The sequence below is a fragment of the Candoia aspera genome, chromosome 6 (genome assembly GCF_035149785.1).
Source record: "Candoia aspera isolate rCanAsp1 chromosome 6, rCanAsp1.hap2, whole genome shotgun sequence".
NCBI lineage: Eukaryota > Metazoa > Chordata > Lepidosauria > Squamata > Boidae > Candoia > Candoia aspera.
Window position 1 is genome coordinate 69,900,130 of NC_086158.1, and position 25,005 is coordinate 69,925,134.

A 25,005-nucleotide genomic window follows, 5' to 3' on the forward strand; every position below is an offset into this window, starting at 1 on the left:
TGGTATAGAAGATGATGTTCACTACCTTTCAAACAGGTGTGGGAGAGAGGACCTAAACAAATAGGAAATGCCTTTCTTTGTGAAAGTGTGGAGAAAGTATTACAATACTGTTCCATCTGTCCTCCAAGGAATGTATAATGATGTACGGTGATTTTTTGTTTGTGTGCTTCCTCTCACCCTTCAATTTATTCGACAGGGTAAGTTTGCCAATGAGCAGAGATTTGACCCAAGAGTCCTCCAGTTTAAGTTAAACTAGTTTGTTCTACCCTTTCATTAGTACTATGTGGCATGTCAGTTCTGAAAAAGTAAGATAAGATTCTGTTCTATAAACACATCTCTCATGACTAACACTGTTTAAAATTTGGTACAGGAAAGAGAAATAGAACACATACATCCACCCTCCATGTTTCTACTTGGAAAGAAACCAGTATTTTCTAGTATTTATTTGTGTGTTTATTAGATTTTTGTCAGGTCATTCTCCCAGGAGCTTAGAACAAAATGCATTAGCGCTCCCTGTTCTATACCCAAAATGTTCACGCATGGTTTCATGTACCATGAATGAGTTGCACACCCTTACACCTGTCCTTCATCTCAGTTGCAGAAAAATCAGAAGCTTCTCTTTCCTGTTTGATTAATCATAGATTAGCCAAACTTTGGCTAACCTTAACAATTGGGTATTTAAACAAACCAACTTCTTATACTATAGTTCAGAGTCCATCAATTAATTTATAGTATAGTTTTTCCAATTCCTTCTTGCTTCAGTAGAAAGATGGGATATAATTTGAACTAATTATTTTATTAAAAAGACATTCAAAGCTGTGGTTTTCCTGAAAAAGGAAGCAAAAGCTTCCCAATTCTTTAAAGATGCACAGGAAGGAAAGCATACAAGCCAAGAACCATTATTTTGATGCTAAAGCTTGATTTATGTTGGCCCACTGATGGAGTAGAGCTTCAAAAAGCATTAGAACTTTGCAGAGAAATTTTATAGTCAGAAATTAGAATTGTGATACCTTATAGGAAGGGTGGAAAAACTATGGCCTTTCAGATGCTGCTGAACTGCAGTTCCCTACAACTTCAGTCAAACATAGTGAAGGTTAATATAAGTTGTAGCTCAGTAACATCTTCAGGTCCATGGGTTCCTATCCCTGCTAAGGACTAATGTTTATTGTGAATAAGTTTTCATGAATTCATACTACTTTATCAGATGAATGGTGCTGCATACCTGCAAACATACAGACATAGACATGGAAAAAATGTAATCAGTGGGGCTCACTGTCCATGACATGTAAAATGTAAGTTCTGGTCATGCCTTAATTGCACAGTCCAGTTCAACCTGTGAGGAGCAATGAGTATTCTCCCCCTGCTCCTAGTCGTGGTGGTGACACAAGGGAACACAGGTGAAGTGGTCTCCATGCTTAGAGCTCGATTGTCCCCAGTGAGGAGTCTAGCTCTAATGCAATTGTTTCCACATGAGATGATAACCTAATAGTGGAGGTTCCAGTTCCTTGTGGAAATGTGTGTGCATGTGTGTGTGCATGTCTCTTCAGTGACATCTTCAGCACAACTAAGATAGGGTATGGGATACTCATCTCTTTCAAGGGTTGAAGTGAAAGGCAAAGGTATCACCTGAGACACACTGTATAAGCCTTAATGTACACAAATAAAGAGTGACTGTCTGATTTTGATGTTGTGTATGGCCATTGAACTTGCACACAGTTAAGGTTTGCTTAGAAATGTTACAAGCTGAACTTCTTACAAATTATGGCCTTTTCTCACTGTGGTTTTTCTTTTCTTTTATACCTTTTCCTGTACATACGTTGTCTGTAAAAGTATTATTTAAAGTTTAAATGTGATCTTGCTACACCAACCTAATATAGTTTCTCCTTCTTCCTGGATTTTGCTCTGTAAGCTCCTCTTTGGAAACTTCATGTTAATAACTGGGCACTTCAGAGGAAAAATGTCTGTAACTGCTTTAAAGCTTGTAAAAGCCTGAAGGCAGGAGGCAGATGCTTTGTGCTTAATCAGCTTAAAGAATCTTTTCCTTAGCTGATAGCAAAGTAGTTGATACACAGTGATCAGAGAGAACAAGCGATGTGGTAATATTCTGTTGATCTCTAAAACAATGGCACAAGCCTTCTCCTTCTCTGCGTACAGATGGAATAGATATTATTGCTGGTTTTTCAGAAGTTTCAGTGTTAGAAATATTTTGCACAGGGTTTTTTTTAAGAATCATGCCTGAATAGACAAGCACTACTATAATAAACCAAACTGTGATTTCTGAAGATACCTGCAGACATTATGTTTGTACACAAATATATATTCATTTGTCATTTGAAGATACATGCAGGAAAGAAGCATGGAAATACCGCAGACCACCTAATGGCAACTAGGATGTGTCTTGAATTGTGTAACAAAAGAGATAATGTAATTTTCAAAGAAATAAAATAAAGAGAATAAAGCCCATATGGAAAGTGTCATATAGAAGTTAAAATATTAAACTAGTATTGGAAACACAAGTTCATCTTCTTAGTCATAGAAGCTCACTGGGTGACTTCAGACAACTCACAAAGTTATTGTGGAGGAAACTGAAAGAGGAACTGCTTTTTATGTCACCATGGGCTCTTTGAGGAAAAGCAGGGTATACATCTAACGAAATGTTCAAATAAAAATTAAATAATGTAGAATATAATACTTGAAATATAGGATAGCCAATAAAAGAAGTGCTTGGTGGATCATCCTGCCCTCATTATCATTATGAATTTTTAAGTCAAATTCAAAAAAACACAGGTCAGTGCTACAAGGATGTGCAGCTATGATGGTTTTATGCCTAAGTGCAGTGATATTTGTTTTGTTCTCAGAAAAATCAGAAAGAGCAGGGGGCTTTAAGATTGCCAAGGACAAGAGAGCCCCAGATGGTAGCAGTAGCCTAGTTGCCTAATTACCTTGGCATGTCCTCTAGAGATTACATTAAAAGGAATTATTCCCACAAGAACTCCGGATATATGAAAAGCCATCCAAGTCATCTCCTGGCCAGAAAAGGCCATTGGTAGAAAACATGCCCCATTTGGAAGCATTAGCATTTCAAATTATATCAGCAAGTTTCTTTTAATTGCTTTAATGTACAAAAAATTAAGAGATTGAAAAAAAATAGCCAAAAAAAATGAACAAAAAATAGGAGAGGAAAGGAATGTAGAGGAAACAGCTGTTTTCTGAATATTAAACATAGGATTAAACCATGACCACATGGAATAATATTGGTGAGAATTTCTATTACATTGATAGAGAGTTAGGTCATAAGCAGAGTGAACAAGTATCATCAGTCCAAAACTGTAAGTGAAGGGTATTGCTATCTTTCAGTTGTAATACAGTACAATAATCTTTATCCATGGTCAATAAATCCGAAATTCTTCATATATTGATAATTTTTGACTATATTTATTCAACATCATATTGACATTTAAATCCCATACATTGTGTTCCATATATACAACACATCACAGCAAGACAAATACAAACATATATAGCATGGTTTTTAAGGGGGTTTAAATGTTGATAAACAGTGCAAATTGGAGTACAGAGAAGGGGACGGTTAGAGATTAAATACCTACAGTATTTACCTTTTCCAAACAGTTCTTTTTTCTCTTTTTCTCTTTTCCCGTTTTGTTTCTTTAATACTTATCAATAACAATAAATAGTAATATAGTAGAGACTTCAGTATTAAGTTCAAAGGTATAAACTTTTTTCATATTAAAAAATAATGCAGTGCACTTTGCAACTTCTTATCAATGTCATACTAAGCATCAACTGTAGAATATAAGCAACTCTATGTTCATACATATTTTAGAAATCATATTTAACATGGAGTTTCTATTTAGAAAGGATTAATTTAATTATCACAGCATTAACAGTTAGTTTCTATTGTATAGACACCACTGTACTTAGCTATTATTTGTATTCTACAATGTATTCTATAATAAAACAATTAATTTGGAAAAAAATAACAAACTAAGGAATTAAGCCAAATTAGCCAATAATGAAACAAGACCATATCATATATTGTCCTAACAGCCAGGAACCACGCTGAGACAAGGAAGAAGTCTCTAGTACTTTATTACTGCTACATTAGACAGAAAATCCTAATGAACTGAAGAAGCGTGGGAAAAAACCCAGACAGATAAACCCCAAAGGTTAAGGCGGGTCTGATCTGTGTCTCTTTGAATGGCTGCTTAACTCCTCAGTACTACGCATGCGTTTTCCCCCCTGGATAGAGGCCCCCTCCTGCTCACCATCAGTACTCATGACATCACCCTCCCCTCCAGATTCACATTCCATTTCAGCCCCCTCCCTTCCAGAGGTCTCATAAGAGTCCATCTCCCCCTCTAAGCTCCCATGGGAACTGGGCAACGATGGAAATTCTTCAAAGGAAAACTCCTCCAAGGACGAATCAGTGCTGCTCTCCACGTCTGATAATGCTTCTGGCCCAGGTGGCTGCTGCTGGAAAATAGCTAGATAATTAGATGATTCTTCCCCCCTCCCCCTTGGGAAATGCACGCCCGAGGTGGAGGGCTGCGGCTCTCCCTCCTCCTCTGTCTCTGGCCTCAGAGCCTCAGGTGGGGGTGGAGGTTGCCAACTTACAAACGCCCCTGCTTGGGATTCCTCTGCTTGCTCAGTCAAGTGAGGAATCTCTGGTAGAGTGCGAGGCTTGGGTTTGTGAGGGAAAAGCTGATGGAATCAATGAACCAGTGTTGGTGCATGCACATCTCTGGCATTCTCCCACGTGCGCTCTTCCTCAGGGTACCCTTTCCAGTGTATGAAATATTGGATGCCCCTTCCCCTCCTCCTAGAGTCCAGAATTTCCTCGACTTCGTATTCCTCCTCCCCCTCCACAATTACTGGAGGGGGGGCAGTTGCGATCGTAAGGTACTTGGGGGAGGGTCTTTGGCTAGCAAGGCTCTGTGAAAGACTGGATGGATTTTCATGGATGCTGGCAGCTTTAAGCAATAAGACACTGGATTTATCTGCTGTACCACAGTGAAAGGGCCGACAAACTTAGAGTCCAACTTCTTGGAGGGTCTGGTAGAAGTCAAAAACTTGGTAGACAGCCACATTTTGTCTCCTACCGCAATCGCTGGCCCCTCTTGTCTGTGAGCATCTGCAGCTCTCTTGTAAGCACTCTTTGCCCTGTTCAGCTGCTCCTTTAACAACTCCTGTGCAGTTTGTTGCTCTTTAAGAAAATCAGCCACGGCTGGAACAGTTCCCTGCTGGGAGGAGATGGGCAACACCCGAGGGTTAACCCTGTAGAGTGCTTGGAAAGGAGACATCTTGGTAGAGGATTGCACAGAGTTGTTATAAGTAAATTCTGCCATGGGGAGCAGGGCTGGCCAATTGTCTTGCTGATAAGTGGTATAACACCTGAGATACTGCTGTAACCATTGGTTAATTTTCTCAGCTTGCCCGTTACTAGCCAGATGATGCGATGATGATAGGTGGATCTGGACCCCTAATGACTGGAAAAGGGCCCTCCAGAACCTGGAAGTGAACTGAGGGCCTCTGTCACTCACCAAGTGATTTATCATGCCTCTATACTGAAAAGCATGGTCCATAAACAACTGTGCTGTGGCTTGTGCAGATGGGAGGCCTTTGCAAGGAATAAAATGCACCATTTTAGTGAAAAGGTCCACCACCACTGGTATGGAAGTCAGCCCCTGGACTGGGGGTAAATCAGTGATGAAATCCATGGAGATTGTATCCCAAGACCTACTAGGGGTGGGTAGGGGTTGCAAGAGTCCTGTGGGCTTCCCTGAGAGAGGCTTGGCTCGTCTACAGGTATGACAAGAAGCCACATAGCCCTTTATGTCTGCAGTCATCTTAGGCCACGAGTAGTCTCTCAGAGCTCTATGGAGAGTTTTGAAAACACCTCTGTGGCCTGCCATTTGATGGTCGTGGCAAAGTCTCAGTACTTCTTCCCTCAATGAGGGGGGAATGCATAATCGCCCACTATGCCAGAGGATTCCTGCCTCTGCAGTAAAGGGGGAGGTAGTGTCTTGTGGGCCCCTCTGGAGGTCATCCATCCTGGCCCTGACATATGGGTCCTGTTGTTGCTGAGCTCTGACTCTTGTCCTCTGCTTGTCTGCCTGCTGCTAAAATCTCTGTCTGGTTCCCCCTCATAGACTGCTGAAAGTTGTGAGGTTGTAATATAGTAGTCTGTACCTCCTGGTGAGTAGTGGGGGTTGCCTGAATGGATCGAGACAGGGCATCTGCCAAACAGTTCTGCGCCCCGGGAACATAAGTAATAACAAAATTGAAATGGGAGAAAAACTGGCTCCATCTGATTTGGCATGGGGTGAGGGATCTGGTGTTTTGTAGAAGCTGTAAATTCTTGTGATCGGTGCAAACTTTCACAGGAAAGGTTGCACCTTCTAGCCAGTGCCTCCACTCTTGAAATGCTGCTTTAATTGCTAGCAACTCCTTGTTAAAAACATCATAGTTTCTCTCTGCTGGTGAGAGCACGCGGGAGAAAAATGCACAAGGGAGCAATGTATTCTTGGTTTTGTTTGTATATTGCAATAAAACCGCACCAATGGCAATATCTGAAGCATCTGAATGCATTATGAATTGCTTCGTGGGATCGGGGTGCTTTAAAAGCGGCTGGGATGCAAAGAGTTGCTTAAATTCTTGGAAGGCTGCTTGCTTTCTCTCCCCCCAAATGAATTTTGATCCTTTCTTCAAAAGCTGTGTGAGGGGTTTAGCCCTGTCACTAAATTTATTTATGAATCTCCTGTAAAAATTGCAAAACCCTAGAAATCTTTGTACCTCTTTCACATTTCGGGGGGGTTGCCAAGAGAGAATTGCTTGGACCTTAGAAGGATCCATGGATATGCCTTCTGTTGATATTTTATAGCCTTCTGTTGATATTTTATGTAATTCAGTTAAATCGAAGGCACACTTCTCTAGCTTGGCGAACAGCTTGTTCTCTCTCAGTGTTTGTAAGACATTACGTACATGGGTTACATGAGTTGTAGCATCCTCAGAGAATATTAATATGTCATCTAGATAAATGACCAGATACTTATCTAGTAAATCCAAGAAAATTTGATTCATAAATCGGGAAAATATGGCTCCTGCATTAGACAAGCCAAAGGGCAAAACAAGGTACTCAAATTTACCAAACCTGGTATCGAAGGCAGTCAGATATTCATGCCCCTCTTTCATCTGGATCAGACTGTACTCATTCCTGAGGTCCAACCTAGTAAAAATGCGTGCTTTCTGTAAGCGATCCAGCAGATCAGATATTAGAGGGAGTGGGTAATTTTCTTTGACCGTGAGTTTATTGAGGGAACTGAAATCGTGTACCACTCTCATGGGTGCCTCCTGGCCAACGGGTCAGGCTTCTTTGGTACAAAGAAGGTAGGAGCAGACGCTGGGAAAGTAGATGGTCGGATGAAACCTTTTTGGAGATTAGAATCCAAGTAATCCTTTAAGGTGGCTAGTTCCTTGGGAGACATGGAATATTATTTCCTTGCTGGAATCTTGGCTCCTGGTATCAACTCAATGGTGCAATCACAGTCCCTATGGGGGGGGGGTAGTGCTGTGGCCTCTTGTTCACTGAAAACATCTGCGAAATCTGCATACTTGGCTGGCAACTGGACACCCCCTGCTTCCGTGACTGCGTTGGTTGCTGGAGAGAGGAGAGTGGCTTGAATCTTGTGGTGCTGGCATTCCTTAGCTGGGAAGGAGATTGCTCCCGTAGTCCAGTTCAACAATGGGTTGTGGATCTTCAGCCAAGGTGTGCCCAGGACTATAGGCACATTAAGTGATGCAGTAACATAAAGTTGGATCCACTCAGTGTGGTCTCCCGTTGTTAGTTGCAAAGGTTCTGTGAAACTTCTAATCGGCCCTGCCTTGAGGGGCTGGCCGTCAATGGTCTCAACTTCTATGGGACGTGGCAATTCTATGGTTGGGATGTTGAGGTCTTGTACAGTCTGTACATCAATAAAATTGGTGGAAGCTCTGGAATCCACGAGGGCCTCTAGCTTGACCTGGTGCTCTGGGTTTATGTGCATTATGACTGGTAAGTAGTAAAAGGATTGCCTGGAATCCTCGGAATGAGCCCTTCTTAATTGATTGATGGTCTCCCTGCTGAGCTCTGTGGAGGGAGACTGACGGAGTTTCCCTGGTTGGAAGTTGAGGTGGAGGTGGCTCTTGGTTCTGCTGCTTGCCCTGGGGCTCTTACAGAATTTGCTTGGCTTCTCACTGGGCAAGCTCTCACCATGTGCCCCTGGACTCCGCAGTAGAAACAGAGGGCTCTCTCTCTCCTTCTCTGTCTCTCAGCCTCGGAAATAAGCCTCCTGCTCACCCTGATCTGCATCGGCTCCTCTGGTCCTGAGTAAGGAGATGCTGCAGAGAGAGCTGGAAATCCTGGAAGCACTCTGAGGCCCCTGTTTCTCCCCGGCTGCATCTGTCTGAGCTCTTCTAGCCTGGCGTCTACGACCACGGACAGTTGATATAAACCTTCTAGGGTAGCTGGTGTTCCCTGGCGCACTAATTCATTTTTAATTTCTTCATCCAGCCCCTGTTTGAATTGGTCTTTCAAGGCACTCTCATTCCGGTCCAGATCTCCTGCTAACAGCTTGAAATCAGCAATGTAGATTCCCACTCTCTTGTTGCCTTGCTTGAGCTTCTGAATTTCCTGGCTGGCAGTGACCTCTCTGATCGGGTTGTCAAACTGTGCTCGGAACCCTGCCAGAAAATTCTGGTAGTCATTAAGAATTGGGTCATTGTTCTCCACCATGGGAATAGCCCATTTGGGTGCTGGGCCCTTTAGCAGACTTAAAATGAAGGTGACTCTGGTTCTGTCTGTGGGAAACTCTGCCGGTCTGCTGTCGAAAAACATTGTGCACTGTGTGAGAAAGGTTCTCAACTGTCCTGCTTCTCCAAACTTCTCTGGTAGACTGCCCTGGGATCTCAAGACTACTGGCGGAGCTGCTGCTGCTGCTGCTGGCACTGGTTGTGGGTTAATCGGAGCTGGTTGTTGTAACTGCTGTAGCATGGCTGCTTGTAATGTGTTGATCTGGAGATTGTTGTTGATGTTGTTGCAATGCTGCTGCCAGTTGTTGGATGGCCTGCCGAATTTCCTGGTTCGAAGACATTTTCCCAAATGTCTCTTCCTTTTTTTTTTTTGTTCCTCCCTCTTTCAATGGGAGTAGTGAGTTTGTTAGGATTGATGTCCTAATAGCCAGGAACCACACTGAGACAAGGAATAGGTCTCTAGTACTTTATTACTGCTACGTTAGACAGAAAATTCTAACAAACTGAAGAAGCATGGGAAAAACCCAGACAGATAAACCCCAAAGGTTAAGGCGGGTCTGATCTGTGTCTCTTTGAATGGCTGCTTAACTCAGTACTATGCATGCGTTTTCCCCCCTGGATAGAGGCCCCCTCCTCACCATCAGTACTCATGACATATATAATTCATTAAGTGTTGATTGAAGTTGGTGGTATATAAAACAAATAAATATGAGTAAGTTTCCTTCCATCTTTTTATATTATCAGTGTACAGTAATTAAAGAGCCTCATGTGGCACAGAGTGGTAGGTGGCAGTATTGCAACCGAAACTCTCCCCACAACCTAAGTTCGATCCCAGCAGAAGCTGGATTCTCGGGTAACTGGCTCAGGTTGACCCAGCCTTCCATCCTTCCGAGATCGGTAAAATGAGTACCCAGCTTGCTGGGGAAAGTGACAACTGGGGGAGGCAAGGGCAAACCACCCCGATATAGTCTGCCAAGAAAACGTTGCGAAAGCAGTGTCCCCCCAAAGGGGACCTTTCACCTTTCACTCACAGTAATTAAGTGGACAGCTAATCCTTTCTAAGCATTCTTTGTCCAATTTACACAAAAAAATATTTTGTTGAATTAATCTCATTTTAATACAATAAATATATTGAATGTTTTTTTAAGAACCGTAACCATTGATTAGTAATATGGGATATTCTCTTTGTATTTCAAAGTGCAGACAAATAACCTATATAGTAATAGTCTTTAATTGTCTATAAAATATCCTGTAGATTTTAAATCATTCAAAAGACTTCAGTGGTAATAATAATGATAATGGAGTTTTTGATGCAGTAATGCATTCAGATGAATGAGAATAAGGTTCAAAACAGTAGTTCATCCCAACATATACGTCTTATAGCCTTTAATGCTGAAAATACAACTGAATTTTGACCAAAAAGGGAACCAAGATTCAGCGAAGCCATGTAATAGCTTTCTGATTGTACCCATAATAGTTTTTCAATTTTATCATTTGAGTTCCCTAAAGAAATAAAAATCAAGACAAAATGATAAAGCTAGAAAACTGAAAGTTAATATCATATGAAACCAGGGGAATAAAATTGGGGCTTCTCCTTCCCACAAAACTTCCTAAACAAATTATCCATCTGGTTAAAATAAAATGAAGATATTAAAGATATCAATACAACAATCCGTCTAAGTGTATGTCTCAATCTTGAAGTAATAAACTGTAATGATTGCCTATTCCAATAAAAGGAGTCTCATCAGTAATTACTAGAGAAAACTAATTTATTGAATGAATAGTATGCAAAGTACGAAGAAAGCTGAGAATGAGCAAAAGCGCGCCAAATACAAACTAAATACCCTCGCTTCAAACCCAATCCCGCCCCTCGCCCCACCATAGCAACCACCCCCTCCCAGGTGTTGGCAACCGTCACACATCGGCCTGGGAAAGTAACCTTGAAGACATGTCATAACCCAAACATACATTCCTGCAGAACAGCAAGGAGATTACAGCCTGGCACGGCTGAAATTCCCCTCCCCGCAAATGACAGACACGGAACAGGAGAGTGACATGTGAAACGTTACGATGTATTCAAACCATTGGAACGATGAACATGACATAAACATTTTCATTTATTTTCATCCACTTAACTTTCTCCATTAGATAATTGGGGTTTTCAACCGTATGTTTATCATCAGTACTAACCTGAGATAACAATTTGACATATTTACATTTACAAATAAAATTTTGTTGGAATAATTACTTCAAATTCTTTAAAATATTTCAAATATCAAATAAAACCTCATTTTTTACAAATTTCCATTGATATATTAGAGCCCTTAGGATTTCTATGAGACATTACAGTTAAATGAGTAACTTTACAATTTACCAAATTGTTATACTATATCAATACATTTGCATATAGAACCTTCATAATCATCAATATGACATTATTATCATCTTATAATACTTTGTGTTCAGCTGCTTTTATAACCAGAATATCCTTTGATTGCTGATAAGAGAGGTTAATTATTCTAATATCAAATTAAACATAAGAGGCACTGAATGGCATCCTTGATTAATTCCATGACACATTTGTGACTTGAAGAATTAATTCCATTTGTAATAACCCTGGGCAAAGGATTATAATACCACACTGTAATCTATTTGATTTAAAAAAAACAGAATAAAATTCATATCAGCCAAAAGTTGCTGCAAAAATTGAAACTACTTTTATCCCATATCCAACCAAACCGCTGTTGTCAATTCCTGTCTTTTTGGATATTTATCTAAAATATGAATTAATACTCTAATATTAAAGGTTCCTTGCCCTATTATAAAACCAGATGCATAGAATGGATAACTAAAGTTATTACTGCCTATGTGCCAGAGTATTGTCAAAAAGTTGGCAAAATTTGGAGTTAAAAGATTTTCCAGTTTTCATAGATTTCATAGAATGTCCTGAAAAAAGAAATATTCAGCTAAATAAACAACTTGGCCATGGGTAATCTTTGGAAGATCTATATTATTTAAAAAATGCTTTCTTCCTCAGTTGCCATTGACTCAGTGTTATAAAGCAAAATATAAAAATTTAAAGATGGTGATTTGCCTTGAGCATCCGTAACAGTGAAAATAATACTACTAAAGTTAAAGCAAATTAAAGCACTGCTGAACTATGTGCGTTCTGTATTCTCCCTCCTAGAACCATGATTGTTGCAGTACTCAATCAACTAGGATTAATTATATGAGGGAACCAGGAAATTCATGTAGGTCTGGTTTCATCCCCCAAAGCCAAGTTCTTGATTGCATTCTTCTCTCCCATTGCATATGCCCAAAGCTATTTGTTCTATTGTATCCTGTTTTGAAATCCATAACTGCTCTCAAAGCCAGCCCTATTATTAAGGTGAATGAGGCAACCACCTCAGGCTGCTGATTTGAAGGCTGTTAAGAAAAGGCTCCAAACTGAACATTATTTAACGTTATTGTAATAGTATTTTTACTTCCAGGGTGGGGCCAAGATGTTCATCAGATATTCTGCTTCTAATGCTAAGCAATTTGGCCAGCTGTTGGTATTACATACCTCCTCAAGGCTAGGAGCATGACTTGCTGTTTGTTTAATGTTTAGGACCAAACCTGAATAGAGATATGCTCATCTATATAAACGTATAGTGTTTTACTGTCCATGTTAGTAGGCTGATTTTGATTGTGTTGTGAGAGAGGGGTGTACTTTTTTTTAAAGATCAGTTAAGAATCAAGAACCATTTTCATCTTTCCCTGGTGGGCCATGGGAAGGGATACCAGCATGAAAAAAAAATAGTTGGGAAGGGGGAAAGGAGAAGAAAACTATGGGGGAGCAGAAGGGAACTTCTTGGAATGTTTAGCTGATGGGTTAACTTTATTAACATGTTTCCTCCATGAAAACTATGCTTTTCCGTATATTTGGAAATATATGGAAACTTTCAGAAAGATGCTTTGCTACAAAGAAGTGGTATATGTGGTCTCCTTAAGAAACAAAAACTTGTTGCATTGGAATACTTAAATAAGAAGTAATTGCTTATTGGTATCCAAGGTCGACAGCTTTTCTGTTGTAACCCTGGCCTTACTTGTGGCAATTCTGTATTGCCTGATGTGCTGCAGAATTAGTGCCTGTGTTATAATCCATTTTCTTTGGGCTCCAAACCAAACCAAACCAAACCAAACACTCTTTGATTTCAAGCCATCTTGCTCATTTGCTGCCCAGATAAAATGACTGGTTTGCAAAGCAGATAGAGCCTCATTTTCTTATGAAGTACCTATTGTGGCTCTTGAACTGGGTTCTAGACATGGCAGTTTCACCCCAACTATGAGCTCAAAGCTATGGAGCTTTGCCACTTCTTATTAATGTTTATCTTTGAGGCCATTGGTTCTGCCAGGACAAAACTGAAGTGCCTGAAACCCTTTAAAGTTGCTGAATGATGGGCTTCAGCAGCCCAAGTCAGCATGGCCAGTGTGAAAGATCCTGGGAGTTGCACTTCAATCACATAGGGCTTAAGGTTTCATATTTCTGATGTAGGATACTAAGGGGAAGTTATTCTGTCTCAAGGTAAATGCAGCTACCTCCATATCCATGCCTTAGGTAGTTTCTCTTCCTGGTCTTCCCTTTTCTGGTGTAATTTTCCTCACAGTCAGAGGTATGTCCCATCTTTTGTATTCTCATTCCAAATTGTTCTGAGATAAGCAAATGTTATTGACTCAGAGATTCCTTTCAGTTGCTTTGATCTCCAGAATCTGGCTGTTTGACTGTTTCTAGATAACATGATACACAAGAATGTCTAGACTGCCATAGTTACAGCTCCATTTTCAATTCATAATCAAATGTCCATTGATCTGAGATTAACTAGAGCTCCTGTGAGTTTCCAAGTACCTACAGTGAAACTGTGAGATTTATATTCTCTTGATTTTAGAACATGATAATGATACCTCCTTTAGCTAAGATTGCAAACTTAAACATGCCAAACAGTACAATTCTCTCTGTGTTTCCTAAATCCTAACTGAGTTTACTGAAGGTTATTTCTAAGCAAGATTGCATCCTAACTTTCTGTAGACTAGGATAAGCATATTAAAAATTCCACAGCTTTATTCAATTCTGTAGCTTTTAGAAGCTTAAATATATATCCCAAACATGCACACACTCAGAAGCTTCAAGCCTTTTAAATTGTTAAGTCTTTTTACATTATCATTTGGCTTTTTAATTGCTGTAACAGTATTTATTGGAAAAATAGTTAATTCTGTTTCTTTCAGAGCTGCAAAATACAAGGAAGTAGAAAATCGCATTAAACAACACACACAAATAATGAAAGAGAGAAGAAAAAAGTTAACAGGACTACCCAAAGAAGATATGGCAAAAGCAAAGCAAGACTTTGAAACTGTAGGTTGCATTTAGAAAACAAATCAAGACGTTGAAATTGTAGGTTGCATTTATTCCCTTTCAAATATAGGATTAGTTCATATATACCATTCCTAATTACTCAAATCATGATTTGGAATACTGAGATAGGAGGTGATTTCTGCTCATGTCATCCTCACCCCCTTGGAGTTTACCAGTCCCCTCTCTTACTTCTTGATAAAAAGCAAATTGTATCATAAACTATTTTGCAAGAATTTTGTTTTGCATGTAAATCAAGATTCCAAAGCAATCACTAACTAACCCAAATAAATGCAATCACTTTGTAGGACAGGAAGATAAAAGCTTACATAGGTTGAACAACATGAATGAAAAAGGTAAACCAATATTAGAAAATAAACTGAAGAAATATCAAGGAAAACTAGTTGAAATGAGATACAGAATTCTGATTATGGTGCTTTGTGAATGAATGAAATAAAGAACATTTCAAGCAGGGATCTTTTGAAATACTAATGGCAATTATGTATACCTGTTATATATTATATTAATTATATTACTGTGTATTATAGATTATGAAACCTATATATACTATGTCTACCATAAAGGAATCATTTTTAGAACTGACAATATATTAGTACCAGCAATACAGAGAAACAGAACTGGATTAAAAATAGTGCAGGGTATTATTCTGATGTGGTCATGTGTCATGAGTGCCGTTGAGCTGAAGACATCAGCACAACGGCACACATGACAATAACGAGGAAGCAGAGGAAGGGGCTCAAGATAAGCATAGCACGCACAACAACAGCCACAGACTCTAGCCGGAGGAAGCAGCCATCAGCTCACAAAGGAGAAAGAAGAAAAGACAAAGGCTGAGCGGATCGCGAGGCACACCCAAGCTGTTAGCACAAGCGCAACGGAGATCGCCCAGCTGACAGCAATCACCGGCTGAATGAGGAAACCGATGATGGGCGATCCCGGGGCACCAGCTGGGGCCTCGCAACCCTTCACCTACCGGCAAGACAGCATGCAGGACAAAGGGGGGATGACGTAACCCAGGGTGAGGGGGCGCTGACCGGCGCGGGGTATTTAAACCCCGCACCGGCGCGCTCCACTCACTCTCAGCTTTTTTCGCAACTGACACTACGTACGAAATAAACCGGAACCTGCTCTCCTTGGAATCAGCGTCTGTGTTTTACTCTGCGGTAGGCAGTGCATGACATAAAGCTGAGAGTCACAAACTCAGCCTCGCCGAGCCCCACCGGACAACGAGTCGCGGGAGGAATAGACGGCGAGAAGACCATGAGCGATGAGGCCGACGCGTCGCGGCCAAAGCGGGCGAACCACACGGCAAGAAGCGGAGGAGGACCGATCGAGGCCAGAGGCACCGCGGACCCCAGGAGCCACGGACACCCGCCCAGCCCACCCCGAGCCTCAGCTCCAACCCCAGAGGGAGACGGCGGCAGAGGCGACCCGGCCACGGGAGGGAGCAACATACCTCCCGAGACCAGCGGAGACCCCCCCGCCCCACATCGCACCCCAGCCACGGGCGCGGAGCGTCAGCCCAACTGCGGCAAGCACGGTGGAGGACGGAGAGGCAACCCAGCCGACGCACTCCCAAATGGAGGAAGCGGACCAGCGGACGGGACTGCCTGAACCCCACCAGTGGCTCAACCTGGCGGACACACCGATAGACCCGACCCCAGCTGCGGCGCGGATTTCGGACGGGGAAGCTCAAGCCAGACTCGCAGCCATGGAGGCCCAGCTACAGGACCTCAGGACCATGCTGCAATCGCTGATGTCCCCGGTGCCGCCCAACAACGTTCCCGTGCAGGCCCACACCCCGAGCGGGTCGTTGCACCCCCATGGGCCAAATGCTGATCAACAAGTGGCCCAAGCGGACGAAGCCAGGAGTCGGGAAGCGAGAGGAGGGGACTCACACAACGCCCGGGCCCCAAAGGACTTCCCCATCTTCGACGGGAACCCCGCAAAACTGTCGTTCTTCATTACGAATGCCAGGGAGTTCATGGGGCGGCACGGACACTCCTTTAACTCCGAAGCGGACAAGATCGCAGCCGTGGCGATCAAACTACAAGACCGGGCGGCGGACTGGTACGTCCAAATGTACGAGTCCAACTCCCCCGCCCTCTCGGACTTCCATGCTTTTATTACCGAGATGAAGCGCTACTTTGAGGACCCACTAGCCAAAGAGAGGGCTAAAAGCGCACTCCAAAGCCTCAAACAGGGCGCACGCACTGTTCCAGACTACGCCCTCGAATTTAAAGCCCTAGCAGGGAAGATCAACGACTGGTCCGAGACCACCCTGCTAGAAATGTTTAAAAGGGGGCTCAACCGCGAAGTACTTCAATGGGCTCTTTACCGGGACGATCCGGAGACTCTGCACGGCTGGATCCACCTCGCGGGGAAAGCAGAGCACGCGCACCGCACCTTCCTAATGGCAACGACGGAAGACAAAACCAACACCTACCCAAAGGTACCCGCGCCACACGTGGGGACGGCCGGTCCCACATATCCAAGGAAGAAATTTACTCGCGGGCCCTGCGGGAGGTGTGGGAAAATGGGGCACAAAACGGCAGATTGCTTCTCCAGCCGAACCCCAGCGAGCGCTCCTAAACCCGCACTGAAACCTAACCTCAAACCAACTAACCCGCCGCCGAATGACCGGAGCCACAGCGACACCGGACGAAGGCTGGGACGCTCACTGGGGGGGAGAGGACGCCGTAGACCCAGACCAGCCGGCGGGAAACGCTCCCCGCCTGCCTTAAAACGCGCCGCGAGGCAGGTGGTGGGACAGAGGCGCGGATCACTTCGACAGAGCGGTGAAAGCTCCGTAATAATGGCGGCAATCAAGCTCTCTGGGGGCAACGGAGCCACCACGGCCGCGGCACTAGTGGACTCAGGGTGCTCGAAAAACCTGATCCACCCCGACATAGTCGCAAAACTCGCCCTACGCTGCCTCCCCCTCCCCACGCCGCTGGCATTTCACCAGCTGGACGGCTCAACAGCGGGAGGGACACCAGCCACGATGCAGACCGAGCCGGTTACCCTACAAATGGGTACCCACACCGAACGAACATCGTTCGTGGTAACCCACATAGGACGGCCCATCGTAGTCTTGGGGATACCATGGCTCGCAACAAACAACCCGCGCATCGACTGGGCGACCCGCACCTTCCGATTCGATGACGGCGAGTACCGGGCGCCAGTTCCGGCAGGCAGGACCAACCCCACGGTGGGACGAGCAGAGGCGGCAACCCAGGACAACACAACTACCCCAGAAGACCTACCAGAGCAATACGCTGACTTCTCAGAGGTCTTCGGAGAGGCGGAAGCTGATCAACTACCCTCCCACCGCAAGACGGACTGCAGGACCTGCTGCCCAATGCCCCCTTACCTAGGCCGAAGATTTACTCGATGACCCCGAAGGAGATGGCAACCCTCCGGGAGTTCATCGACAAAAACCTAGAGAGGGGATTCATAGAGCCGGCATGCTCACTGGTCGGAGCGCCCGTCCTATTCCGAGAGAAAAAGGATGGCACCCTACGGCTCTGCACCGACTACCGGGGCCTCAATGCAGCTTCCCTATCCAATAAATACCCCTTACCCCTCGTGAAAGACATGCTCGCCCACCTGTCCACGGGCAGAGTATTCTCCAAGCTGGACCTTCGCGAGGCATACTACCGAATCCGAATCAGGGAGGGGGACGAATGGAAAACAGCGTTCAACTGCCCCCTAGGCGCCTTTCAGTACAAAGTGCTGCCATTCGGACTAGCAGGGGCCCCGGGGGTATTCATGCAGCTCATCAATGAGGTTCTGCATGAGCACCTGTTCAAAGGGGTCCTGGTCTACATAGACGATGTCCTCATCTACTCCAAAACGCACGAGGAACACGTGACCCTAGTCAGACAAGTCCTCGACAAGCTAAAACGGGTGAAACTCTATGCCAAACCCTCAAAGTGCGAATTCCATAAAGCACGCCTAGACTACCTGGGGTACCGAATCTCCGGAGAAGGCATAGAGATGGACCCCGCAAAAGTCGAGGCGGTGGTGAACTGGGAACGCCCCCGTAACAGGCGCCAACTCCAGAGCTTCCTCGGCTTCGCGAATTTTTACAGGTCATTCGCATGGGGGTTCACGGAAATAGCCCTCCCCCTAACAGACCTCCTCAAGACTAAAGGGGTGGGGAACACACGACGCGCCAAGAACCCGGGCACAGTACTAAATTGGACACCCGCGTGCCAAACCGCATTCAACAGGCTGAAAGCGCTGTTCACCACGGAGCCAATCCTCGCGCACCCGGACCCAGAACGGCCGTTCGTGGTCCAAGCCGACGCCTCAGACTTCTCCCTGGGGGCCATCCTACTCCAAAAGGACCCCACAGGAGTCCTGAAACCATGCGCCTACCTGTCAAGGAAATTCTCTGAGACAGAAAGGCGCTGGCACGTCTGGGAGAAGGAAGCCTTCGCGGTGAAATCGGCGTTGGAAACATGGAGGCACCTACTGGAAGGAGCCATCCAACCATTCGAGGTCTGGACAGACCACCGGAACCTCGAGGCCCTCCGAACGCCCAGACGCCTCAGCCCAAAACAGGTCAGATAGGCCCAATTCTTCAGCCGCTTCAACTTTCAGCTGAAGTTCATGCCGGGCAAAAAGAACTTCCTAGCTGACGCCATCTCCCAACTGCCCCAAGACGAGGAGCCCGCCCCAGACATGATCGGGACGGTCCTATCCGCTTCCCAGCTGGGGATGGCGGTGACCACCCGGAGCGGCGCTCGGAGGCAACCCAACCCCACGGCACAACCGACGGTGGGGCAACCAGTAACCAGACGGCGCCAACCGCAACTGCCAGGGGGGATACGCGCAGACCTCACTGCCGCCCTCAAAACTGACCCTTGGCTCCTAGCAAATCCCGACAAGGTGACGATGGCACAGGACCTGGCATGGGGGGAAGGCAGAATATATGTCCCAGACTCGCAACGCCAGACGATCTTGCGCAGATCCCACGACGCCAAGCAAGTGGGACATTTCGGGTTCCTGAAGACCCTGCACCTCACACGATGCCAATTCTGGTGACCCGAGCTGAGACGGGATGTGAAAGCCTATGTAGCGTCCTGCCCGACATGCGCCAGGGCCAAACGGGCACCAGGTAAGCCCCCGGGACTTTTACAAAAGGTGGCGGAGCCCTCCCGCCCATGGGAGGAAATCTCCATGGATTTCATAGTAGATCTCCCACCAGCCAGAAGAAAACGGCCATTTGGGTGGTGAAAGACTACTTTTCGAAACAGGCCCACTTCATCCCCTGCTCATCGGTCCCGTCCGCCCAACAACTAGCCAAACTCTTCCTGATACACGTGTACAGGTTACACGGATGTCCCGCACGCGTGGTGACCGACAGGGGCACACAATTCACTTCTAAATTCTGGCGGGCCTTCCTAAAGCTGACGGGGACCCAACAAGCCCTATCCACTGCCTGGCACCCCCAGACGGACGGAGCCACAGAGGTCCTCAATGCCACCCTAGAACAATTCATACGCTCATACACAAACTACCACCAAGACGACTGGGTCGAACTGCTCCCGTTTGCGGAAGTCACGTATAATAACGCCGTCCACACGAGCACGGGGAAAACCCCGTTCGAAGTAGTCTCGGGGCGCGACTTCATCCCCATACCGGAGCTACCGCAACCCCCGGGACCCCAAGTGGATGCTAGTGACTGGGGACGGAAGATTGCGGAATCGTGGCCAATAATCACGGCAGCGCTGAAGGAAGCACAGGCGGCCTACAAAGAGCAGGCCGACAAGCACCGGCGCCAGCAACCGACGTTCCAGGCAGGGGATATGGTCTACCTATCCACCAAATTCCTGAAGTCATCTCAACCCTCGAAAAAACTGGGGCCTAAGTATATCGGGCCGCTTCGAGTAACACAGATAGTGAACCCGGTGGCAATACGCCTGGACCTGCTGCACAATCTACGGAGACTCCACCCGGTATTTCACACCAGCCTCCTGAAACCTGCAACCACCTCTCGATGGCACCCGAGCACGCCACTGCCCTCCCCAGTGATGATCGACGGCCAACAACATTTCGAAGTAAGAGACATACTCGACTCTCGCCGTCAACGGGGAATATTACACTATTTAGTAAGGTGGAAACACTTCCCCCACCCAGAATGGGTGGCGGCGCAACACGTCAAGGCGCCAGACCTGACCCAGGCATTCCACCGGACGTACCCCGACAAGCCAAAGGGGCGACAAGCCGAACTGGCCCCTGAACACCCTTTTCCCCGTGGGCCCCCCCCGCCAACCGCGCCCCCAGGGGAAAGGGCCCCCCAAGCCCGCGACTTGGGTAGACCTCCCTCCCCCCGGGACTCACCCTCCCCCCGCCCCGGGCCCACGAGGGAGTGACATTGGTCACCTGTGCATGCCTGGGGGCAACGCCCAGGATGCACACATAACAATGACGACGCACTTGGAAAAAAGATAAGGGCCCTACCTGGAGCTGAAAAGCACCCGACCAGCCACGCCTCTTTCCTCGCCGAACTGAGCCAAACAAGCAGGGTGTGGCCGGAGCATGCGCACGCCCAGGGTGTGGTCGGGGCATGCGCACTGGGAACACACCCTAGATGGACACGAGGTAGAGGGCGGAACAAAGGGAGGGGCGAAAACACTCCGGCGGGAAATTTAAAAAAAAAACAAAAACCATTTTGACAGCTCTCCTGGTAAAAAACCGGAAGGCCGGGGGGGGGCACTATTCAGACAGGGGGCAGTATGTCATGAGTGCCGTTGAGCTGAAGACATCAGCACAACGGCACACATGACAATAACGAGGAAGCAGAGGAAGGGGCTCAAGATAAGCATAGCACGCACAACAACAGCCACAGACTCTAGCCGGAGGAAGCAGCCATCAGCTCACAAAGGAGAAAGAAGAAAAGACAAAGGCTGAGCGGATCGCGAGGCACACCCAAGCTGTTAGCACAAGCGCAACGGAGATCGCCCAGCTGACAGCAATCACCGGCTGAATGAGGAAACCGATGATGGGCGATCCCGGGGCACCAGCTGGGGCCTCGCAACCCTTCACCTACCGGCAAGACAGCATGCAGGACAAAGGGGGGATGACGTAACCCAGGGTGAGGGGGCGCTGACCGGCGCGGGGTATTTAAACCCCGCACCGGCGCGCTCCTCTCACTCTCAGCTTTTTTCGCAACTGACACTACGTACGAAATAAACCGGAACCTGCTCTCCTATGAATCAGCGTCTGTGTTTTACTCTGCGGTAGGCAATGCATGACATCATGACAGACAGGATGTGAAACTCAGTATGGTTGAAAGTATTCAGATTATTGCATATATAATTGAACAAAAAATTTAAAAATAGCAGATTAAGATTTTTTTTAATCCAAGACATGGGAAATTGTCTTGCAATTTGCTATTGATGGATGGGAAAAGAGGCATAAACAAGTTCCTGCCAACTGTTTAATTGGTTGATTTAAAAGAAAATGTTTTTCAGTATTTAAAAAAAACTATATGGTAGGTTGTTAAGAATGGAATTTCATATGAATATGGTTATGTTTTATAACATAGAAGGATGGTCACTGATTTAGAACAGAATTGAGCTACAATAGAAGCATGAGAATTGTTGTTGTTGTTGTTGTTGCAAGAGCTGTTGGATTAAGCCAAGTTGCTTGCAAATATTTGACCACAACTGAGTTTAACATTTCCATGGCTATGCTGGTACTGTAACCAAGGAAGTTCGTGGTCCAATAAATCTAATTATCTTTGGGATATTGCTGGTATCCAAGCTGCTCTTATTGCAAGAGACTAACTGTACAATCCAAAATATTAAAAAGTTCAGTGGGACTTATTCCTAGGAAACTTGGTATTGGATTGTAGCATAACAAAGTACCTTCCTTTTTTTTTGGCTGTGGTACCCATATTCTGGGATGTGTTGCCCCAATAAATATCAATACCCTGTCTTCACTACAGTTTAAAAGTATGGTTAATTTCATTTGCCATGGAATTTGGGAACCCATGTGATTCAACCAAAGTAATAATGGCCATTATTACATGCAGGGCTGTCCTGCACAGTAGTACTAAAATGCAGATATCCAGGATGGAAGTCTGCACAAAAGTATTGAGAAGTCCTGATGGTACTTTGGGCCTCTGTTCTGCCTTGGCAATGAGACAGAAGAGGGGTTCTGGCCACACTGAGAGTTCAGAGGAGAAAAGAGGTGGGCTGTGAATGTCTCCTTTAGTTCCAGTTATTGGCAGCATAAGACTCACTGGTCTTCTCCAGTCCTACAAGTGGGACCAATGAAATGGCACCAAAGGAGCCAGTCTCCATTGCTTCCCTTCCTCCCACTCTCTCTCTCTCTCCTGCTTCTCTTGCTACCCATGACAACAGAAACAGGGGAGAAGAGACCTTGTCCGTCCCCTTCTCTCCCCTCTGCCTGCCATTGATGACTGTCAAACAGGAAGAAAGCAGGAGGTGAAACAGGTCTTCTCACTCTTTCCTGCAGGACTGGAGGCTCCACAGCTACATATGTCTCCTGGCGGCTATCTGCAGCCAGAGGAAGTGTTCCTGCCACCTGTACACACACTTGCAGGAATTCAGACAGCAGACCCTCTTCTTGCAGCAGCTTAAAACATATTGTAGCTTTAAAAAATGTACTCCTGAAATCTGGGATGGGGGCAGGGACGTGGGGAGAGTGCTTAAACCAGTGTTTCTCAACCTCAGCAACCTTAAGATGTGTGGACTGCAACTCCCAGAATTCCCTAGCATGGCTGGCTGGGGAATTCTGAGAGTTGAAGTCCACACATCTTAAAGTTGCCGAGGTTGAGAAACACTGGTTTAAACATAACTACAGCATTGCAGATATGTTTAAAATACACCTCCACTACAAACTTTGGCATTGCACTGGTGAAAACAGCCCATGTGCTGCCGGGAAGCCCCCACAATACACCACCCCAAAGATTTAGGGCTGCAGGGCCAAAGACATGTCCAGAGGCGTGCTGGTGCGAGTTCTTCAATCTAACTGAAAAGGAAATCCTTGGCTAGGGGCCCAGAGGATGTGGCAGGGGGGAATCTGACCACTTGGCATGGCTTGTGCCAACAATACAATTAAAGTTGAAGGAGAAGGAGAAACGGCGGGTGGAGGCTGCCTCTGTGGTGGGTCAGGATGGGATGGGAGCATCATTGTGTGTTCATGTTCTCAACAAACAGTGAGTATCTTCATGTTGGGGCAAGCAGGAAATGCAGGGGAACTCTCTGGAGTTTCATTCTTGCATTTTATTATTTCCTCACCCTAGAGACGCACTGCATTCCATTCCATGAGGTCTAAATATATTTTAATAATAATAATAATAATAATAGATATCAGCAGCAATACTGAAGAGAATTCATAATCGAAGCTTTCCTGCTGAAGGCAATTCAGAATCCATTATATTACACTGACATGAAGGTGGTGGAGAGCCAGGTTCATCTATCCAGGTTTGCAACTGCATAGAATTGTTTGAGGCACAACTGAAAATAATATGGTCATGTTATGTTAATTTGATAATTAGGTGTTGTGTGGAGGCTGTTTATTCATATCTTAATCTTTGCCGCCACAGGCTGAGCATCTGGAGGAGGAGCTTGCTGAACTGAAAAAGGACCTTCACAAGGAGTACCGTTTCACTGCTTTTACAGGAGAGCAGCTTTCCACAGCAGATAATCTGCTACCCACAAATATATTTTCTAAAATGACGTTTTAAGTACACAGAAGAGTGTTTTTCATGCAGTGACCTCCCACTACTTGTTTTTCAGAAGAATCTGTTTTTAAACAGATTTCATAAAACTGCATATTCCTTCTTTATTGTTTGTTTTTATTTCATAAAACATTGTTATATGTCCTAAGGCTTTGGAGTGCCTTATAGCTGTAGAGTGGGTTTAAGGATAGCGTGGTTGGGTTTTGTTTTGTTTTTTCCACCTTCTCAGAATTCTGTCACACACCTTTTGTGAAGGTATGTTGCATGATTTAATCCACATTAATGAATCTTAGCAGAAGTAGAAAAAGTCTTTATGTAATTAGATATTGTGCTCATTCTGGTATAATAACCTGAGGAACCAAATCATTGAGTCACAGCATCAACAGCCTTTCTTGATTACAGTTTTTGAGAATGGGGGGTGATCAACTTGGCATCCATCTCTCCTAAACCAAAAAAAAAAAGCTGATCGAGAGGATTTAGAGACTGATACTTCACTCATTAGCATCTGCATGCCTTAGTTGAAAGATCTGTTTTCCATGTTATGATGATGTTTGGCTTCAAAGTTTCCTATCATATATCAGATTTTATTTCTGTGCCCTCAAAAGTGGTAAAAATTCGTCTCTGAACTTGGATGCTCAAGGATTTTGTTATTATGGAAATGTCAAGGCTGATAGAAAGCTACACACTGAGCCTGAGGAACTGTGGCTATAAAACAAATCTCACTTAAAAATTATTCATCAAATGTGTTTTATCACATGAAGATTAAGCAAATAACTTTAGCAAAATAGCGAGCCATTGCCAGGGTCTCCATAGGTGATGTTTGAAATCATTTAAGAAATGCAGATATTTTACATTAAATATCAAGGAATCAGTAGCAAATTGCTCAAGAGTCAAGAGACAAGTCAAATATTTATTTGTTTGTTTAATTGATTTATATAGCCATCTACTCATCTCATAACTTGGCCTACTTAAATTTAAACAAATTGTTCAATACAGGATGTAGCTGTATCAGCTGTACTTCTCTTGATACAATAAACTGCTGGTGTTCCTTCTCTGTTTCTGAGTC

At 44.9% G+C, this 25,005-nt stretch overlaps 1 protein-coding gene across 1 annotated transcript in view; it reads left to right on the forward strand.

The window, feature by feature from the left end:
• The window catches only part of LRRC27 (leucine rich repeat containing 27), a 78,217-nt gene extending 54,226 nt beyond the window's left edge, over positions 1-23,991 (forward strand). The window contains exons 10-11 of the mRNA XM_063306160.1: positions 14,074-14,200; positions 23,805-23,991. Of these exons, the coding sequence (XP_063162230.1) occupies positions 14,074-14,200; positions 23,805-23,945 (268 nt within the window). The 3' untranslated portion in view covers positions 23,946-23,991. The remainder of the gene's footprint in view (positions 1-14,073; positions 14,201-23,804) is intronic.
• Positions 23,992-25,005: the final 1,014 nt, after the last annotated feature.